At 37.9% G+C, this 16,024-nt stretch overlaps 1 protein-coding gene across 1 annotated transcript; it reads right to left on the minus strand.

Moving 5' to 3' along the window:
• Positions 1-8,554: 8,554 nt before the first annotated feature.
• Positions 8,555-13,198, minus strand: LOC104876641 (attractin-like). Its single transcript, XM_033763492.1, is given in 6 exon segments — positions 8,555-9,239; positions 9,242-9,565; positions 9,568-12,058; positions 12,186-12,754; positions 12,757-13,006; positions 13,151-13,198. Coding segments are annotated over 6 exon segments (3,981 nt in total). The 3' UTR covers positions 8,555-8,940.
• Between the last annotated feature and the right edge of the window lie 2,826 nt (positions 13,199-16,024).

Here is a 16,024-nt window from a genome sequence, read left to right on the forward strand (position 1 = left end):
TGAACCAAATCCCAAGAAACAACTTCGCTATGCCACTGGCATTCTGGAACATAGCGCTCTGGGCCTCTCTTCTCAAACCAAAGTCTTTCACCTTTGCAATTTTGAGACTACAAAGTGTGGAGTCCTATTGCTTCTTGTGATGCCCTCATGCCATTTTTTTCTATTCTTTTATTCCTTCTCAGAAATCAAGATCTCCTTTGCTCTATCTTCGCAGTCCACAGCTTCACTGGAGCTTCCTTTCTTGCCAAACTCACAATGTTTTGACCCACTGTCCTGGGCTCTATGATCTTGATTCTCAGCAAAAATCTGGCTAAAAGCCCCCAACAGTACCATGTCATTGCCTCAAGATTAGACTGCCTTGAAAGTTCTTCTGAAAGATTAGTCTGCTGTCCTTATTCAGTTTCTGACAAAGTCTCTGGACATAAGCAAAATGCAGACACACTTTCTGCCTAGCCATAACACACATCCTTTTGAGTCCAACAGCCAAAGCTCTCCTTCCAAGCAGGAATCCCCTGAGCCTGGGCTTTACCACTATAATTTCTGTCAGCAGTATGGTCTGCTGAACTAAGGCCAATAACTCCCATCAAGTACAGCCAAAGGAGTTCCAGCAATACTTCTTCAGCTTGTACCTCTGAATCTTTCCTAAATTTTCCATTTCCCACAAGCCAGTTCCAAAAGATCCTAAAGCACATACTCAAGTACAGTCACAGCAATGAACCGACTCCTAGTACCAAATTCTGTTCTAGTTACTTTTCTCATTGCTGAGACAAAATACTCAACACTCAGAAGAGGAAAGTTTTATTTGGCTTGCAGCTTGTAGAAGTTTCAGTCCATAGTTGGCTAGCTTCAAGGCACAGTGGTACATGGCAGATGGGCACCACAGTGGAGAAGCAGTTCATTTCAAGCAACAACAGAAAAAGCAACATGGGACCTTCATGACATCTTTCTTCACCTTTTAACTTTTCCAGGCTACTTAGGGAAGGTAGTGCTCACACCCTAAATCCTCATGACTTGATTCTCTCATTGCATGACAGATCAATCACAGCACCACACACTCTAGATCCAGCCACCTCAAAAAAAGCCCCACCTATGACATGGGGCTTTGGGGGGACATCTAGACACAAGCTATAACAGGTCTTTAGAAGCCTATGACTCAAATGATGGGCATGGCCCTTTCTGTTTTCAAAAACTGGCATGCAGATGAAGGTAAAATAAAAAAGGTCAGAATTATAGCTGTACTATAATTGGCTATGCTTTAAACACACCCAAATCATTTAAAGAACAATCCAAGGACAATTGTGAAAATAGTTATTCTTTTAAATGCAAGAAACTGGACACTGAGCATGTGATTACACCATGCCACTGAGTGGGACCTATCTCAAATGTCAGGTGGCCAATGTGCCCGATTAAGCACTGCACAGCTGACTTTTCCACTCCCAGAAAGGGAATAGGCCAGCCAAATCTTCTTCCACTCTGATGAAGACTAAAGGGACTAAGGGAAAACTGTAATGTTTCTCCACACAGACATCACTATCTTCTTTGGGGAACCCCAGGTAACACTGGACATCATGAGTGAAACAGTTTGATTGTTGATACAATGTTGTGGGTTACTTCTCTGAAAAACTCTCCTCCCTATATATAGTCATAATTCAGGTTATGGGGACTCCTAGTCAGAGCTATATGTTATAGCTGAGACTGTTCTCAGGGGACAATGAGCAAAAAGGTAGCACATGGCTAAAACTGGCTGGAAAAATAGGCATGACATGTTAGTTACAAAATCCCAGGACATGGGGACAGAACAGTCTACTAAACCCTGCACACACATTTCTTGGGAGAAATTAAGCAGATTTTTGATAGGCTGGCCTTAAGTCTGATGCCAGCTTAAGAATTAGGAGATATAAAAACACAAAACAAAAATACACCTGTTGTGGTGGTGTCTGTATGTCTCCTCAAAGCCTTATGCTGTCGTAGGTGGAGCTTTTCAGAGGTGGCTGGATCTAGAATGTGCGATGCTGAGATTAAGAGACTGATGTGAGATTAAGGGTGTGTGATTACTAAAGTAGTCCACTCATTGGTTGTGCATAGATCTGGGTAGGATTAAGGATGTCCCTTCCTGGGTGTGAGTATTACCTGCCCTAAGGGCTGGTAGCCTGGATGGAATACAGGGGCAGAAAGAGAGTCATCCTTTTTTACTTGCTGCTCACTACTTCATTTACTGCTTGCTGCTTCACTGCTTTATTGCATTCTATGAATTCTTCCTCCTCTGAGAGACCACCCCTCCTTGGAGCCTGCTAACTATGAACTGAAACCCCTACAAACTGTGAGGCAAATAAACCTTTCCTCCTTTAACTTTGAGCATTGGCTATTTTGTATCAGCAATGAGAAAAGAAACTAAGACAGCTGCCATTGAGCTCTTATCATATTCCTTTATAATAGCCAACTCTTACTATGTAAGTGTACCTTATTTTCCCCTACTTCTACTTGGCCCAAACTGATTCTGCAGAGCCTTTTTTTCTTTATCTATCTTTAATATATACTAAACTTACTGCCATTTGTGCTTGGCTTGACCAATTCGTTTCTCTGGACAAAAAGAACCCAGAAATTATCTCCAAAAGGAGACTCCTATGCCCCAAACCTGGTAACAATATTATGTCTTTTAAAATTCATTGTTCTTTTTTGAGGATGCTATATAAACTGGAATTATGTAAAGCCACCTCCTTGAAAATTACTCTTGGGAATCCTTAATAATCTGTTTTTCTCTTACTAATTTGTCTGTTGCAGAAATCCATGGCAGCACAGAATTTGAGAATTGAAGGGAATTTTTTTCTTTTCTATAAGGAAAAAAGCTCACTTTTCCTCAGTATTCCCTTAGATCTCAGATAAGCTTTTTCCTCTGATAAATATCCTACTGTATTTTAGTGGTTTGTTTCCTAAATTACCACTTATGTGCTGAATGCTGGCTCCATAAACATTGCCAACATAACCTCCTAGTAAGACAAAGCTGAACTCATTGCTTGCAAAGCAAAGGGGTAACACCTCTGGGAAGATTTGCTACAATCTTAGAGGAAGAAATGCAGATCTTAATGTATCTAGAATTGGAAGTTTGAATTAAGGAGGATCTTTAAAGTTGAGGTAGTGGTTGGAAGTGATTGACAGTCACTTCTAATCAACAATGAGTTTAGTGGAAAGTGCAAGGTAAGGATTTTGAAGTCATGTCCTAAAATCTTTTTAATCTCTTACCTCAAAATCCTCATTTGCATCATTTTAGTTTTCTAAGAGGTTTCAGCCCAAGAAATGGATTAATTGTTCATTACAAAAATATAGAAAATGCTGCATCCATTCTTCAGAAAAAATAATGCTAATAAAGACTATGGAATAGCCAAGTCATGCATTACTCTGCTCAGTAAATGTGGGTAGACAATTCTTATAGTGATCAACACATGGTGCATATTTTAATTATATGTATATATTATTATTATAAGTTGTACAGTTTTCATTTTAGGAAATAAAATTTCTGAAAGGAGGGATTAATATGCATTACAATATAAAATGTTACCTTCCCATTAAGTTCACTCAGTCAAATGAAATTTTCTGCTGCTTTAATTTATAAAAGACAATATATTAAGCAGGGAATATATAGCACATTTAATTTTTTGCTTTACACATAATATTTTTTAACTACAGTACTTATTAAGTGCCTCATGATGAATATAAATTATTTTTATTTATCATAGGAACAAAAAATCTGAGGCAAGGAGATAAATTTTAATTTGTTCTTGGTTATGATTAAAAATACCTGATTTAAATTAAATTTGTGAAGAAAGGAAGATTACTTTGCCTGACAGTTTTGGAGGTGGAGAAGTTTAAGAGCATGGCACCAGCATCTGTTGTAAGTTTTGATGGGGGCCTTGTACTATGTCATACTATGGAAAAGTTGAAAAAAACAGTGCATGGAAAAGAAATACATGTATGCAAGAAGACAGATGGTGGAATAACAGACTGTTTTACAACAACTCATTCTCAAAGTAACTAATCCAACCCTTTGGGACCTAACTCATTTTCGTGAGACTTAGCCCATTCCTGAGAACTAATGTGGTCTTCTGAGACAGTCCATTAACAAAGATAATACACTTATGATGTAATAACCTCCAACTAAGCCTTATCTCTTATCAGTCTTGCAATAATTCAACACATAAACATTGGAGCTCAATCTTCCAGCACATGAGTTATATGAACAATGTCCAAATGAAAGCATAGTCATACATTAAATGTGAATAAACAGACCTAGAATTCTAACCAAGTAATCTGACATGAAAGTAAAACAATTCACAATGGAATTTTTTTAGACATTTTATATTGGCACTTAAAACAGTTTTTTCGTGTGAAGTTTCATAAATGTTATTGTAACTGACAAGGACTCCCTCACTGATGAAGTTTAGCTAGGCTTCTTCTAACCCTGTAGTTCTTGTCTTTGTCCTGTTGTCCTTAATTTGCTGAATTTGATGACCTGCATCTCCCTGGCCTACAAAGCCCAGTTCAACATGAAGCTTGATAAGCCAAGTTAGTAAGAATTCTCCTTCTCCTCTTATTTGAAAAAGTTCTTAGTAATTTTGATGCTCTGGCTTCCTCGCCCTGCCTAACTAAAAATCCCCATTTAATATATGGTATATGGAACTGATTTCAACCTTGTCTTCCTATTGGAGTAATTTTAAATCATCTTATTTTTCTTTAGCTTCATCTGCTTCAATTTTCCCCCTTTAACATGTGTTGTGGTAAGATTCACACAGATGAGATTCATCACAAGATCCCTGAAATTAACTGAGGTTGTCCTGGTACAGAGCTTTAAATGCTGAATAAATAGATCTATTAGTGAGTCAGACTCCTGTTCTAATGCTCCAGACTTCCTCCTGCTGTGGTTCTGTAATGACAAAGTTTGATTCTTAAGATTCCTTATATACTCTTAAAGAAGGATTAGATGCCCAAGCTTCTTTATTTGAAAGGTACCATTGGTTTAGAAAATTTGAAAATGTGATTGAGACTTCAAATTAGTTCTTTAGTGAAATTTGCTTTATAAAGATTTCATTTGTAGGGAACTCAATTAAATTGTCTTTGTAGAAATGTTATTTATAGAGATTTTGATAATTACCTTTTTTGCTGCTAAATTTTAGTTCCTTTCCTCATGGAAAATTCTTTCTTTTGATTTCCCTCCGGAGAAGACTTCTATTGATTATATGCTCAATTCCTCTGTCATTATCTCTACTTCATTTCTTCTTGGCATGATTTTTACTAAAGATAATATAGTACACCAGTGACCTTTAAAACATTGAAATCTCCCCCAAATGGCTAGGCTATCTTTCCATCACCTCCGCTCCTTCTATTTAATCTTTAATTTAACCTTCAATCTTGCCTTAAACTCTAAAATGCTCTGCTACGTTCTTCTAATTTCCTATCTTCTCTTTTTCTCTATATGCCTCTAGAAGACTTTTTCTTGCTTCTCAATTCTTTATGCTAATTTAAGTAATTAGACTCCTGATCCATCTGTAACTTTCAAGTATTTTGCAAATCTCAAATTAAGTACTTGAAGATGATTCCATGTAATCACATAATGGGGAAATAAAATCTGCACAAATATTCATGGGAAGCTTCAACCTTCAAGTTGAGCATATTGCTTTAATTCATTTCATCTAAAAATATAATGAACAAAAAATGGAATTAATACCTGTATTAATTAAAAATTTTTATTAGTGTGCTTATGTGAAAATTGGGAATAAAATTTTAGAAAGTTTGTGTGTATCTTTGCATGTGTTTTGGTGGGGATTTTAAATATTCTGCAAAGGAAGATATGCTAAAGGCTTAGTAGACAGTATTGTAATACTGGACAGTGTTACAAACATTTTGTCAGTGGTGGTGAAACTATGGTGTGTGGATTATTGTGCTTTTCCTTTAAAACAGAAGATGTTAATATGAGTTGTTTTATCTAAACTAAAAACTTCAGTATTTCGATTTTAGTGTTGGCGCTTTGTAATAAAAAAGTGCATTTGGGGTTGTAGTTTTTCATTTTCCCATATTTATTCCCTTCCCTTCTTTCCTTTACCCTATCCTTCCCACTTCCCCTTCCTCCTTGGATCTTCTCTTCCTTCTCTTAATTCACTTGATTTCACTTGTTTCTTATTTACACTTTCAGTTTCTCACACCGGAGAAACTATTCAGTTTTTACACATGTCCAATTTATTTCACTTGCGTATAGCCTCAATATGCATCTATTTAGAGATAAATACCTCTAGTTTCTCATTCTTTATGGCTGAGTAGCACTCCATATTATATATACATATATATGTATAATATATATCTATATCGTAGATATAGATATATATAGATATATAGATATATATAAATATATAGATATATATTTTTATCCAGTCTCCAGTTGATGGGAATTGGGCGCTTCCAAGTTTTAGCTACTATAAATTGTGCTGCTATGAACATGGGTATACATATACCACTGTGGTATGATTCTTTTTAACTCTTTTGGGAAGATATCCAGAATAGGAATAGCTAGATCAAAGGGACCTTTAACCTTAGTTTATTGAGGAGTCTCCACACTAATTTCCAGAGTGGTTGCACCAGTCTGCACTCCCACCAAGAGTGTAGACGGGTTCCTTTTTCCCTACATCCCCACCAGGTATCTTGTTTTTGAAGGAAACAGAAAACAATTCTGACCTAAAATAAAATGAATGATCCAGAAGGAGAGAGCATGAAAGAAAATCTGAATGTATAAAGAAAGTTTGTGTATGACAAATCTTATGTTACATGGTTAAAATTGGTTTAGACTGAATGGTTCAATGGTTTTATTTATAAAATGTGTTTTCTTTTTTTAATTACTTTCAGTATCAATAATACACTGATGCAAAACCAGGGTCAAAGCGAAAAATTTTCTTGAACTATTGGGTCAACTCTTAGCAAGAACATAAAAGTTTTATTTTACATTCTGAGTAGTATACCTAGAGGGAAGATTCTGTATCTTACCAGAACTGCCCCCTCTGTTTTACAAAGATAATGTCTGTCTTAGTATATTTTCTGCTGCTGTAATAGCAAAGATGCAATTTATAAATAACACAAGCTAATTTGGCTTCTGGTTTTGGAAGCTAGATAGTCCAAAGGCACGATGTAGCATGTAGCAGAGTCTTTGTGGTGTGTTATAACATGTTGGGGCGTCAAGGAAGGATGCATCTGAGATAGGATATGAAGGGTCAGAATTCGCAAAACTTACTCTTGCAGTAACTGGTCCACTCCAAATGTAACAATTAACTTTAAAAAAAAAATTTGGGATTCAACTGAAAATACTTTAAAATTTTTATTTTTAATATATATATTTTCATTAATAGTATAATTTTAATTATACGATTATGCTATTACACTATAATTATATTTATGGAGTACATGCAACAATTTAGTAGTACACAAATGTATTGTGTAATGATTAGATAAGGATAATTGGCATATCTGTCACCTTAGATGACATCATTTCTTTATTTTGGAACAGCCAAAATCCTCCTTACTAGTTATCATGGAATATTCAATTATTTGTCAAAAACCATAGTTACATTACTATGCTATAGAACATCATAAATCATTTTTTCATCCAATTGCTCCCCTGAACCCATTGACCATTTTCTCCCTCCCTTGATCCCTCCCACCACTCTTACCATGCTGTTAACCACTGTTCTATTCTCTACTTTGTGAGATCTAACTCTTCAGCTGACACATGTAAGTGAGAATATGAAGTATTTCTGTTTCTGTGCCTGGCTTATTTCACTTAATCTCCAGTTCTAACCATGTTGCTGCAACTGTAAAAAATTTTTGAAGATGGGCGTGCATACATCATTGTGGTATGATCCAATGAGTACTGCTCAGCCATAAAGCATGAGAAACTAGAGTCATTCATAGGAAAATGGATGCATATTGAGGCCATACTCTCAAGTGAAATAAATAAAACACACATGTGTAAATATCAAATAGTTTCTCCGATGTGAAACACTAAAAGTGTAAATAAGGTATAACTGACAATGTGAAATAAGAAGAAATGGGCTAAAGGTGTAAGAGAAGTGAAAAGGGTAAGGGAAAAGAAATAAAGGAAAAGAAAAAAATATGAGAAAAGGAAAAAATGAAAACAGAAATCTTTGTAAATAGGGGAGTGAGGTTAAGGGAGGGCAGGTGCAAGGGGAAAAAATGAGGACCAAGATCTGTCATGTAAAAGTACAAGATCCCAGTGATAAAGGTAACTGTGTACTGTATACTTAAAAAGTACCAATAAACTCAATGAGAAAAATAATTTTAAAGAGAAAATTCATCCATACAAGGAGTGGCATTAGCCCTCTAAATATATTAATGCTAGATCCCACAAGAAATAGCATAATGTCCTTTGAATTCTAGTGAAAAATTATTTCTAACCTAAAATTTTGTATTCAACTCAATGAAATTGTGAGGGTAAAAATAAAAGATATTTCAGTTGACAAAACTCATGAAAAAGTGAACTCTCATGTACTTTTTCTCAGAAAACTTTTGGAGAATATGGTTTGGTAAAAGGAGAGAATGTTAGAAAGAACAACACAATATAGGAGTAGGTTAACAGAAAAAACAAACTATTTAAAAGCAAAAGCATGGATAATATTATATTCAAGATAAGCTGAGTCAAACTCCATCCATAAAATGAGGAAGTGTAAGCATAGTTCAAATCAGCTGTGTTTAATCATTTTATAGTCATAATAATGTAAACAGGGATTACTGACTTGACCAAGCATCATGATATAATTATATTCACTTAGCGGAGGAAGGGGATTGTCCATGCATTTGTGGTATAGGGTGAGTTGCTGGCTGAGGCAACGTAAAACAATAAATCCTTATCTTCTACAGGGCATCAAAAGATTGAGCTGACCAAAGTCACAAGAACTGTTTCAGGTCCCTAAAATTCTTATGTTGGGAGAAGCCGATCTGAACGTGGATGGGCCAGGTAACATTACTGATATAAACACAAAAAGTGATATTTGGGTGGTTGTCAAAATCAAACTTCTCGTTAGAGAGGCTATCTTTGTACTCCTTTATCTTGGTTTTTAAAACAACAGGAATCTCTTCACCATCCTCAGATCCAGCTGAGAAGCTGGCAGCTCAGGTGAAGTTGAGGTTGAAGTTATTAGAGTCATACATGAACATATCCAAATCCTTGCTTTGTGCATCAGGACTGCTACAAAATTAATGGCTGTGTAGTAGTGATCATCTTCCTGGGACAGGCTAAAAGTGAACCAATAGTCAATAAGAAGAGTATAATAGCATGTTCCTTTGATAGGGTTTCCATGGTAGTTATTTTCTACTTCACATAGCTGGCGGTTGTACCCCTTGATGTCCTTGGTGGTGCAGAAGCATCTGCCCATGTTGGGATTGTACAATGACAAGTGCCCATTGCAGCTGCAGGGTTGGCATTTGCCTCCAGTAGAGGGGTCTCCATAGTAGCCAGATATGCAGGTCTCATAGTGCTTACCAGTAGTCAGATTCTAACACTTCTCACACTCTGGTTGATACATTTACTGTGGTCATTGCTCTAACTAGCTGGACAGTGAATGAAAGACCAGTTGTATCTGCTGTCCTTCAGACATATGCTGGAATTCAGAAGAGGTTGTGGGTAGGCAATTCCTGTAGAGAACGGAGAAGGCATCTTTACTGGTCCTCTGTAGGAGCCCTCCATGCATTTGCCTTCCCCTGCATTGATAGAATCAGTACACCAGCCACAGCCTGGCTGATTCAAGCAATGACTGCATGTATAGTAGCCAGAACAATTTTCAGGGGGACAGTACATCATACACCAGTCAGTACACTGTCCAAAAGGGAAGTAAGCCAGGTAGGCACTGAAGTCCACGCACTGCTTCATATTGTTGCACCACATGCACTCGAAGTTGCTGCTGGTACACTCTCTGCACGTCGTCTTCAAGGCACATGGCTTCTGGCATTGCTTGGCACTGTGGATTACAGGCTTTTGACAGATGCTGCCATTGAGTGGGCTGCTGCAGGTTGCAGCCTTCAATCCCTGAATATTGGGTTCTGACAAGATTCCACAGAAGCCAGCATCACTGGGCTCAGACGGCATCCACTGCAGTAGGCTATTTGTAAATGGAGACTTATCTTCCCAGTACCAGTGGGACACATTGCTCTTCCAAAGGCCAACCCATGGGGTTAAGGTGAGTTTGGACATGCTCTGTGATGACTGCATTATTTGCAGCTGCTTAAGGACAATCTCCACTTTCTTCTAGGTTGTGAGGGAAGCCAAAAAGGCCTTGTGATTTTTACAATACAATTTAGCATTGTCGTAATTCTTCTTGGCAGTAGTAATTTTTAAACATGAGTTTCCAGCCAAATGCCAGTCAATGCCACAAATGTACTTAGACAGAGCAATGCATTCTTGTTTCCTGGGCATCCACTGGCAGTTCTGGTCCAGGTTACAGCTCCTGCAGTTGATCTTCCCATTACAGTAGTTCTTGGGGTTATCCCTGGGGCAGTTCTCATACTTTGAAATGAAGATCTGGCCTTCTGTGCAGCTGTGATTTCTATGGACACAATGGTCATTGCACCAGTGGCAGTCATTGGTGTTGGCTGTGCAGCTGTAACAATCTGTGTTTTGGTCACAACTGTTATGATCAAGAGTTATTTTGTTAAAACATTCTGAGTTTAACTTTTTGGCTTGTTCTTCAGTTGCCAGCTCCCAGGAGATACACTGAGATGTTATCCCATCCCACACACACCAGATACCAGGTCCTGCTGATATGCAAGCAACTTCACTCTGGTGTGCTTCACATTGTTCTGAGGTGAACGCCAAGATGTCACTAAAGAGGAGACTGCTGAAACCACCAAACACATACATGGTGTTATTGTGTAAGACTGCTGAATGGCCAAATCTGCTGACATCACGGTGGAGATCAGGTCTGGGAAGCACAGACCAACGGTCACAAGCAATGTCATAAGCCATGAAATCTGAAGAAAAGCATTTGGCACCACGGCTCATAGAAGTGTCATTGTGTGTATTTCCTCCAAACACCAGCATAGTTCCACTCACTATTACAGCTGTGTGCAAGAAACGGGGAAATTGGCTGTCCTTAAGAATGATCCACATCTGGGTATCTACGTCATATTTGTAGAGGTCATCAGCAAGCCCATATTTATCCACAATGAAAGCCTTGCAGCCACCATGAACATACAAGGCCTTGGTCTTGTGATCATAAACACTGCTGTGGCCATAGTCCCCTTGCAAAAGAGCACCATGAGTGTGTAACACACACCATGTATTCTTATCCAAGTTATATTCCTGCACATTGCCTATATAGCCATAGAGAGGGCAGTGACCAAAGATGACCAGCATGACCACTCGGCCAGTTTTCAGTGTAATGATGTGTGCAGAGTGCCCAACCACTGCATATTGCTCCTTTGCCTTTGGGGTCAACAATGCCCACGACTCATTACGAATATGAAACACTCTCAACTCATTGGTCACATTCCCTGTTGAATCAATTTTTCCTCCATACATATAAATTTTATCCTTATGTAATACTAAAGAGTGACCGTATCTCAAAGTCACATTGTTCACAGAACGGTTTAGTGGAAGCCATTCCCGAGAAACAAGGTCAAATGCTAGAACCACGTTGTAATTTGAGTTGTTGAACATATACCCTCCAACAATCCATATTATATTTCCATTGACCACAGCTTTGTGAGATGCTCTGGGGAGGTTTACGTGAGGATATTTGTCTAGAGTCCAAAACGACCGGTTAGCTGGCACAGGAATTGAACATCCGGGCCCCTGCCACTCAGAGAAGCAGGAGCATCCTCTGACATCGCTTGAATTGCAGATGCCTCGATGAGGAAAGCCACAGTTATCTGAACAGTAGGGAATGTCACATGATTCGCCTTTCCAGTTTTCAGAACAGTCACACTCAACAGTGTTGCTGCCGTTACTGATCGTGCATTCCCCTCGGCCTGAGCAATCGTATGGACATGTGTCAAAACTGTAAGTGAGGTAAGGGGAAAAAAATGAGAATCAAGACTTGCCATGTAAAGGTACATGATCCCAACAATGAATGTAACTGTACTGTATCCCTAAATGTACCAATAAACTCAATAAAAAAAAAAAAACTGTAAGTGATATTAAATCCACTCAAATTATAAGCAGCATCACTAAAAAATTGCAGCAGGGCATAACCTGATGTGGCAACGACCTCGGGGACAATCTCATTACTATCTCTCTCAGGAACAATGAGGCCACTAAAGGCAGCAATTAGCGGCGCATAAATGGAGTCCCCATCATAAACATACAAATTGTCCCAACCACACTCTGTAGCAAAATGATTGAAACGAAGTCTCATTATTCTGTGCGGCTGTCCTTCAGTGAGCCATGAGCATTTGGTTTTATATTTATAATTTCCGGGTCCATCTGTTACAAACCCAGAAGATCCAGTTAGTCTGAAGCGGCCCCCGCAGTGCTGGCACTGGGTGCCCACCCAGCCGGTGGAGCAGACGCACTGGCCAGTGCCAGGGTTGCAGTGGCCCCCATTGAGACAGGGTCCCACACATTTCGTGGCCTGAGCTGCGGGTGAACCCGACACAGCCACTTCCATCGCTGCGGCATGGGCCTCCCAGGGCAGCAGCAGGGAGAGCAGGAGCAGCAGGGGAAGCAGCAGCAGAAGCCGCAGAGAAGGCGACATGAGCAGGGGCGACGCAGCCCATCCTCCAGCCCCAGCCTCCCAGCCTCAGCCCAGGTCACATCCCGGTCCAGGTACAGCTCGCCTTCCCTGCCCGCAGGCCCTGCTGTTTCCTCCATCCTCCTCCTCAGCCTTGCCTCTATCGCCGCCGCCGCCGCCAACCAACACCATCTTCCCGGAGCTTTGCAGACGCGCAGCGAACAGACGCCAGCACGACTGGGCTGGGCGAGCTCCGCTGGGCCAGGCCGTGCGGGGCGCAACTGCGCCTACGGTGGCTCCCGGGGTTCATTTTGAACCCTGCGCATCCTCAGAGCTATAGCCCCAGACATTTTGTTGAATTTTTGGACATGGTCTTCTAATTCGCTGAACTGCCCAGGCTGAACGTTTGTGATTCCCGTACTTTACCTTACCAGAGTGCTGGGATTGCAAGCATGCACCACATCACCTGGATCATTCATCATTCTTGAAGGTGGAGCACTCAGAACCTAACTGCCTCTTAAAGGCCCTTTATCGTTATATCATGTTGACAATTAAATTTCAATACGTATTTTGGAGGGAACATTCAAATCAGAGAAGTATCCTTGGTTACTTATGAAAATCAAGACTTATACTTCTTAAAGAGCCAGAGTTCATCTTTTTAATCCTGTTATGTCCTTTATTTGCTTTTTCACATCTTTTGGCTAAATAAGTTGTTGATTAAATAAGTTGTGGGCTAAATAGTGTGTTGTATTGCTTCTCAGTAATCTATGGTTCTATTTAGACAAGTGTTGAAACCTTTTGACATTCTAGATAACTTGATATTTTGCCTTTATAAAAATCAAATCCTGAATGATATCTTGATTTCAAATTGACTGGAAAATCTTGAAAGATTTTTATTTTACTTTATAGAAAGAAATTTTAAAAGCAATTATTTATATGCTTAATAACACAAAAATTGTTGTCAAAGAGAAAGTGCTGCCTAATCAAAGTTGCATTTTATTTGTATGGTAAAATGTTATTATTGTAAATGTTTTAGAAATTAAATATTAATGTTTCCAGTGTCCATGATATTCTGAAAGCTTTACCTATTAAAAAGTAGTCTGTTATCAGCTGCAATTCTAGCTAGTTTAAGATAATATATGGCAAACAACCAAATGTTCTTGTCGGCAGCATTATTTTTGAAATAAATTCTCGTAAGATGCTTAGTCATAGCATTTTGAGATTTTTGACATCTGAAGATAGTTTTTGTTTGTTTGTTTTGTGCTCATACCTCCCTGAGTGCTCTTACAATCAGGTACAGGCCAGAGGGCTTATACATACCCTGCCTGTGTGTGTGTGTGTGTGTGTGTGTGTGTGTGTGTGTGCGCACGTGTGTGACAGGATCTCATTTCATTTCTCAGGCTGGCCTCAAAATTATTATCTTCTATCTTAACATCCCAAGTAATAGATGTACACCACATATAGCTCATTTTAAATGATTTTTGATTAATGTATAATAAATACTTATTGTATATCATAATTTTCAATTCATGTTCATATCATGTACTGAACTAATCGGGCTGTAATGATTCAGATGACCATTAACTTGACTGGCTTCAGAGCTGGTTACAGGATTAATAAAGCACATTTCTGAGTGTCTCGATAGGTCATGAAGGGAAAACCTTTTGAATTATATCTGGTCCCTGGTCCCTTGGTCTGGATTAGTGGTGATGAACCTGTGGCATGTGTGTTATGTTTCTCTTTTAAGGCAAGAAGTGTTAATGTAGAGTTTTTTCTAATCTAAAACCTCAGCATTCAGATTTCATTGCAGTGTTGGCTCTTTGCGATGAGTGGGTTTTGGGTTGCAGTAGCACTCTCTCTAAAGGGTTTGCTGTCACTGCTCTAGGCACTCTCCCCATATGCTTTTGGCCTCTGTGAAGTGAGCAACTTTGCCCAACTATGCCCTTCTACTAGTGTGTTTCTGCTTTTGCCAGCTGATAATGAACTAAAACTTGTGAAGCCATGAATTCTGTGTATCTCTTCTCCTTAAATTTCCAGTATTTTTTCCCAAACAATACAGTGGCAATGTAAATTAGTGCATCCATTAATGGAAACAGTATGGAAGTCCCTCAAAAATTAAAAATATAGCTACTGAATGATCCAGCAAACTGCTAGTGAATGTATATCTTAAAGAAATGAAATCATTGTCTCCAAGAACATGTGCACTCCCATGTTTATTACTGTACTGTTCATATTAGCAAAAAATGAAAATTACTTAAATGTCAATTAACTGATGAATAGATTTTTAAAATTATACATATATACAATGGTATACTATTATACCATGAAAAAGAATAAAATCTTGACATTTCCAACAATGGGGATGGATGGAACTGGAACTCAGTACATGAAGTGATATTTGCAAGGCATAAAAAGAAGCTGGGAGATATTACAGAGATGTTCTTCGAAGACACAAACTTTCAGTTACACAGAAGGAGTAAATTCAAGAGATCTATTTTACAACTTATTGAATATAATTATTACTACATTGTGTATTTGAAAATCACTGAGAAGTATTTAAATGCCTCTGGTAATAAAAAGTGAAGTAATATATATATATATGTTTGCATGATTTAATTATTGTACAATGTACATATTTCAAAATATCAGATTGTACAATACGCATGCAGTTCTTATATATATTAAAGTAAAGCAAACAGAAATATTAGCAGTATTATTTTAAAATATGAAATATGAATTAAGAATTTTTAAGAGAAATAGAAAAACTATATGTACAAAGACTGTCAGGTGTTAATAATAATTAAAAGATATTTTGATTAGGTAATATCTTGTGAATTTCTTATTCTTGACTGAGGATGTCTTGCACTGAAGACTATTTTAATGTCAATTTTGCCCTAGTACTGCTTTAAATACCGAAGTTTCTAAATAATTATTTCAAGTTACATTCCCTAAATCTTTACATAGTATAAAAGAGAATGTTGCTTTTTATTTAAAAAGAACAGATTTGACTTTAAATATACATAGAATACTATGTACATTTTGGACCCATTAATATATCATAATAATATATACTATTAATATTAAGGAAAACAGATCATGTGGCCTTTTTGTGGGAGACTACCCATCTTTGTCAAAATCAAGCTCTTCCTGTGAATATCTGCCAAAGAAAAATTGCATGGGATAGAATGAGACTTTATTCAAGTATTTTTAATAGGAAAGAAAAATTAAACTAAAGTCCAAATACAAAAAGGCAATTAAGAGTTTGTAACCAATGAGCTAGTGAAGTTAATGAAAAATTGCAAAAA

The sequence above is a fragment of the Fukomys damarensis genome, unplaced genomic scaffold, assembly GCF_012274545.1.
Source record: "Fukomys damarensis isolate Sample0158 unplaced genomic scaffold, DMR_v1.0_HiC HiC_scaffold_15, whole genome shotgun sequence".
Taxonomy (NCBI): Eukaryota; Metazoa; Chordata; class Mammalia; order Rodentia; family Bathyergidae; genus Fukomys; species Fukomys damarensis.